The 6,070-nt window shown below is 41.1% G+C and overlaps 1 protein-coding gene across 1 annotated transcript; it reads left to right on the forward strand.

Moving 5' to 3' along the window:
* Positions 1-2,751: 2,751 nt before the first annotated feature.
* Positions 2,752-3,448, forward strand: LOC125525287 (polcalcin Phl p 7). Its single transcript, XM_048690283.2, has one exon. It carries the CDS (start codon positions 2,857-2,859, stop codon positions 3,091-3,093), a length of 237 nt encoding a protein of 78 aa, XP_048546240.1. The 5' UTR covers positions 2,752-2,856; the 3' UTR covers positions 3,094-3,448.
* The last annotated feature ends 2,622 nt before the right edge of the window (positions 3,449-6,070 follow it).

Here is a 6,070-nt window from a genome sequence, read left to right on the forward strand (position 1 = left end):
AGAAAGAAACAAAGAAAAAGTCAAAGAAAAAAAGAATAAGAACCCGCTACAAAGAATACACAAATAAATCAACAAAAACCCATACAAAAAGTATACAAGAAAAGACCGTACTTGGAAAGCCCGCTATACAATAATTTCATATTGGGGCGGATTGCAGTGTTGCTACACGAAAACCCTTCTGGCCAGGGGAGCTTCTATCTCGTTATAAGGTGACCATTGACCAGTCAACCGGCAATTGTTGGCCACAGAGAGTTGACTGTTGACTTTGTCAGAAAAATAAAAGATTCCCAATTTTTTGACAAAAGTTCAAGAAAAATAAAAAAATTCATGCAATTTCAAAAAAGTTATATAAATTTGGAAAATGCCCATATAACATGGAACGATATTCGTAAAAAATCGAGAAAAGATCACAAATTTGAAAAAAGTTCAAGGATTGGAAAATTCATAAGTGAAAATGTTTGCAAAAATGAAAAGAATCACGAATTTGGAATTTTTTTCATAAAAGATATGAAAAAGTACAAAAATAAGGAAAAGTTCATGAATTTGAGCAAAAATTTCACGGATTTGAAGTGATAAGTTCGCAAACAATTGAAAATAGTTTTCAAATTTCATTCTTTAAACGAAATTGGGAAAAGTTCACGAATTTGTTAAAAAATAAAATAAATAAAATAAAAGGACAGTAGTAACGATAAAATAAAATCAAATAAAAAAAGAGATAACCGGTGAAATAGCAGTGCTGTGTAGGATTACGCTAACTGACGCTTAAGGTGGCAAATAGGAGTTGGGGGCGATGGGTGACCTCACATGGGATCGGACTACTGATCACTCGCTAATGAAGTGTTGTTTTGTAGCCAGTTGAGCTGACGAGTATAAGTGACAAGTGAATGGTGCGAAAATGTAAGAACTAACTTGAACGGCAGACTTGAACGCTTTCTGAAGATGTTTGAACATTTATTTGGAATTGTAAACAATTTTTTAAAAAGTCAAATAATGTTTGAAAATTCAGTCATTTTGCAAACAGAATATTCAATTTTTTTTGTGAAACGATGAACATTATTTAAAATCCACAATTTTTTTGATAAATATAGACATATTTTAATCTTTGAATAAAATTAGCAAACGGGGATTTTTTCCAAATTGTTGAACATTTTTTCAAAATGCGAAGAATTTTCTAAATTATTAACAACATTTTTAGAAAAGGTAAACATTTTTCTGGAAGTTCTTTTTTTTAAAGTGCTTGTTTTGAATTTATGAAAAAATTAAATAGGAACCTTTTTTTTGAAAACAAGCACATTTTTTGCAATTATGTGAATACTTATTGAATTTATTAAAAAAATCAAACATGAGAATTTTTTGAAATTTTGAAAAGGGGAATATTTTTTGAATTTTGAATAACATTTAAATTTTCCAAATATTATTTGAAAAGAAAGAGAACCTTGAAAATGAAATAAATGAGGAAGAAAATAAAAAGGAACAGAAAATCATTTTTTAAAGGGAGAAAAAGGAAAAGGACAAACTAAAAAGCTAGAAAAACAGTAAAAAAACTAGCTCGGAAACCTTCAAGAAGGTTTCGAAAACCGGTCAGGAACCTTTGAGAAGGTTTTCGAAACCGGTCATGAAACCACTCACTCAATGGATGACCCTTACCCCCCTCCACGCTATTTCCGCCACTATGGAGTAGCGGCCGAGGATGGAGGAAGTGGGCCTGACCGCCGCCCCGGTGCCGAGCTTGTGAAGTAGGTGGCGGTCTGACAAATGGGCCTCTAGTTTTGAAGGTAAAGGCAATAAATTGGCCATAAACTCAGCGGGCCATTTCGCATGACGACAATTCTTATTCTGGGCGTAGTTGAAAAAAATCCATATATGGGTCGACGCATCTAAATAGTGCTGTAGAAGGTTATGAGTCACATAGCCAAATGCACTCTAACTAACGCTTAAGATGCCAAATAGGAGATGGGGGCAATGGGTGACCTCACAAGGGATCGAACTACTGATCACTCGCTAATGAAGTGTTGTTTGTAGCCAATTGAGCTGATGAGTATAAGTGATAAGTGAACAGTGCGAAAATGTAAGAACTAACTTCAATGGCAGATTCGAACAATTTCTCAAGATTTTTGAACATTTATTTGGAATTGTAAACAAATTTTTTCAAAGTCAAATAATGTTTGAAAATTCGATCATTTTGCAAATATAATTTTCAAATTTTATTTTTTAAACCATGAACATTTTTTAAAATCCCCAAACATTTTATAGAAATATAGACATAAATTGGCCATAAATTTAAACAGTTTATAAGGACATAAACATATAAACTAGAATATAAACCATTTATATTTCTATATAAATCCGCCGCTTACTTCAAATTTTTGAACATTGTTGCCCCGGTTTCATAGGTTGTGAAGTAGTCGGCGGCGCGACAAATGGGCCTCTAGTTTTGTAGGTAAAGGTAATAAATTGGCCATAAATTCATTGGGCCGTTTCGCATGACGGCAATTCTTATTCTGGGCGTAGCTAACGACGTATGGTCCATAAGAGACACACGGTGGAACCTCTCAAAAAAAAAGAAAAAGACAGACGGTGGAATGGATGGTTGAAGCGAACGGTTCCATCGCCTGCGCGAAATGAACGGGCGCTTCACGAGGAGACGGGCGGTTGGCATCCTCGCATGCAACAATGGCCTCCACAAACTCAGCTACAACATTGGCGCCCTGCCCGTCCTACAATTGCATATATATAGATAGGTGCGAGCACGAATAGCCGGAACTAACTAACCAAGACACGCGAGCATAGCTGCCATTGCCCGCCCGTCGACCGATCGAAGAGTGATTCGAGGTGGAAGAACACCAGGGGCGGATAATGGCGGACGACATGGAGAGGATCTTCAAGAGGTTCGACACGAACGGCGACGGGAAGATCTCGCTGACTGAGCTGACGGACGCGCTGCGGACGCTGGGGTCGACCTCCGCGGACGAGGTGCAGCGCATGATGGCGGAGATCGACACCGACGGTGACGGCTTCATCGACTTCAGCGAGTTCATCTCCTTCTGCAACGCCAACCCCGGGCTCATGAAGGACGTCGCCAAGGTCTTCTGAATCAGTTCATTTCACCTCAGCCGTCCGATCCAGGAGCCGATCCATCTACGTACGGCTTCGTATATCAATTTCATGCAACTACCTACTCCGGTCCCGATCCAGCCTCAGCTTCACCTGAGGCAGGCCCTAATTTTGTTTGATCAATTTTTTTGCTACCAGTAGTAACTAGTGATGATCACTGTTCCATCATTTATTTATTTTATATCATCACAAGTTTCTTTTCTTTCTCTACCTTTTTGTCGATCGTCGGCTCCAGCTCGATCCAACGATCCATGCTGCTAATTGTTTGTGTACGGGTGATTTAAGTAACCTGTGCACTTGTGCTTATAATTAATCAGTTGAAGCATTGCATGAATATACTTTCTAAACTTTAACCAATTGATGCCTCCCATGATTAAGTATCATGTTTTCCCTGTAAGATTAACCGGGTCAGGTGATTCCACTCCACGGTGCGACGTGATTGACGGGATTGGATCGAATTATGATCACATCAGGTTGGCCGGTGGAAGTCGAGCCAACTTTTTTTCTTATCCGTCTCAAAACAAAATTTGTTTTTTCTTTTCCTTTTAGAATGTTTCAGAAAAAGGTTGTTTGGTGGAAGTTGAGCACATACAGGGCTCTAGCACGTGTTGTGTGTGTTTCTCTCGCGCATCTGGTGCATGCCATTGCCATCCTGAATCATTACCCCCTTTAACACTTGGTAGGATTCATGCAATTCTTTGGTCAATGCGCTACCTGCATGCAAAGATGACCAAAAGCGGCATTTAACCCAAAAAAGCTTGCCCCCCCCCCCCCCCCCCCCCCACACACACACACCCACACACACCCGCGCTTTATAGATAAATCAACAACCTTTGTAGAACTACACACACAACTAGATACCACACCACACACAGTCAAGACATGATAAAAGCAACAATTAAAGTAAATTATTATTTTGATTAATCAGGGGGTGGGGGAGTTTCCTCACCTAAATATATTTCTCAAACCGTAATGTAGCCAAAGCCGATTACAGCTGTAATAGAATTACATAGGCATGCCACGAGGAAGCTCTTCCTTGTCAATAGCCTTATACAGTCGATGAGACATCGATTACAAATGCAAATAAGAGATCATAAATCAGAGAGTAGTAGCCAGGCGAGTATCAATAGAGCAAAACGTTTGGTCATTCCTAGTGTGTCAAATCTTCCAAAGAAGAAGTAATAGAATGAAGTCCATAGATTGGGGTAATCCGGTACGTGTGCATTCCCACAACGCGTCGCTGCAGTCGGGCTTGGAGGCCACGAGTGATTGCTAGACACGTTTAGCGAGAGGGCATTGCAGGAACATGTGGGAGGCGTCCCCAATGTCGTGGTTGCACTTAGGGTGCCGGAACAGGGTCCAGATTGTTTTTCGTGGCTACATAGGCTTGCGGCGGCGAAACTTCTGATCTAGGGTTATTTCTGAGGGTTTCTGTATTTATATGATTTTTTGGCGTTGGTCTCACGCTGAAATGGGTCATGAGGGGCCCACTACCCATCAGGGCGCGTCAGAGGGTGGTGGCGTGCCCTGATGCCTAGTGGGCAGCAGGCCCCCCTCCAGTGGTTATTTGCTCCATTATTCTTCATTTGTTCCATAAAAAAATCTCTAAAAAGTTTCGTCCAATTCCGAGAACTTTTATTTCTGCAAAAAAAACCACGGTAGTTTTGCTGAAAACAGCGCCAGTTCAGGTTAGTTCCATTCAAATCATACCAAAACTATATAAAATTATTGTAAATATGTCATGAATACTTCATAAATTATAGATACGTTGGAGACGTATCACCATCCCCAAGCTTAGTTCCTACTCCTCCTCGAGTAGGTAAATGATAAAAGAAATAATTTGTGCAGTGTGAATGCTAGCATAGTGTTGGAGATATGTCCTAAAGGCAATCATGTATGATGATATTTCCCATGTGTTTATGAATAAAGATAGTTCTTGGACGTTATCAATGATGTGTATCAATGAGTACGTGACTTGTTTGTGGGACTATACATTATATGATGACTGTCCTAAAAGGCCCATAGTCGAAAGGGTTGTGTGGACGCGCAGCCGACTAGACTAGCATATGACACTGTGGATGGCTCGATCTCACTAGCCATGGAGCATTGGATGCAAGACGTATAATATGGACTCGGAAGGATCTGATCGGATTCGACATAGTCAGATCCGAGTCAAGATAAGATCTGAGTCGGACAGACCCGACTATGAGAAGCAACAACAATTGGCTTGTGCGAGGTCTGAGTGTTGAGCCCGCGATGGACGCCTATATATAGTGGAGGTACGCCACACTCATTTGATTGATCGCTTCAACGTTGTCATTAGGGTTTGCATGTGTTGCGAATATCCACCTCCACTCGTCGCCGACTGTGTGATCGGACCTAGCAGTCCATCGCACGGTGTTCCTCCTGCACGCGCGGATACCTTTAGTGGCGGTGCACCTGCGCCGCTCCGGCTAACTTGTACGTGGGATCTGACGACCGACTGTTCGAGGTAGATCAGACGAGGAGGAGACGACTTTGGACGCGCTGCCTCAACTCTTCTTTTGCTGCACGACACTATGCGTCTAGTGGAAACTATCTATGATCCATCCCCCGTACCATGTTCTTGGTTGTTCTGCACGTAGGAAAATTTTAATTTGCAGTCGATGCACCCTACCGTAGAACCCAACACTGGTATCAGAGTCTCTGCTATAGGATTTGGATTCAGATCGTATGCATATTAGATATGTGAAGGCGGCAGATGGGATATGTTGTCGTTTATGAAATGGGCTATGTGCATGGTTGATGAGATCAACTATACATGGGGATCGAGGTGGCTATGTTTTCTGATGATTGGAATCGACGAGGTCGTGACACAACCTACCCCTACCGGTCGGTATCCGTCATCGGGGTTAACAGTGAAGCATAAATCCGAATCGGATTCGTAATGATCGATAAGATCGGTCAGATCAGAAAA

The sequence above is a fragment of the Triticum urartu genome, chromosome 7A (genome assembly GCF_056163025.1).
Source record: "Triticum urartu cultivar PI428250 chromosome 7A, HENAU_Tu73, whole genome shotgun sequence".
NCBI classification, from domain to species: domain Eukaryota; kingdom Viridiplantae; phylum Streptophyta; class Magnoliopsida; order Poales; family Poaceae; genus Triticum; species Triticum urartu.

Bases quoted from the DNA above. Each gene is read 5' to 3' on its own strand.
- LOC125525287 (XM_048690283.2), top strand. From the start codon at position 2,857: ATGGCGGACGACATGGAGAGGATCTTCAAGAGGTTCGACACGAACGGC.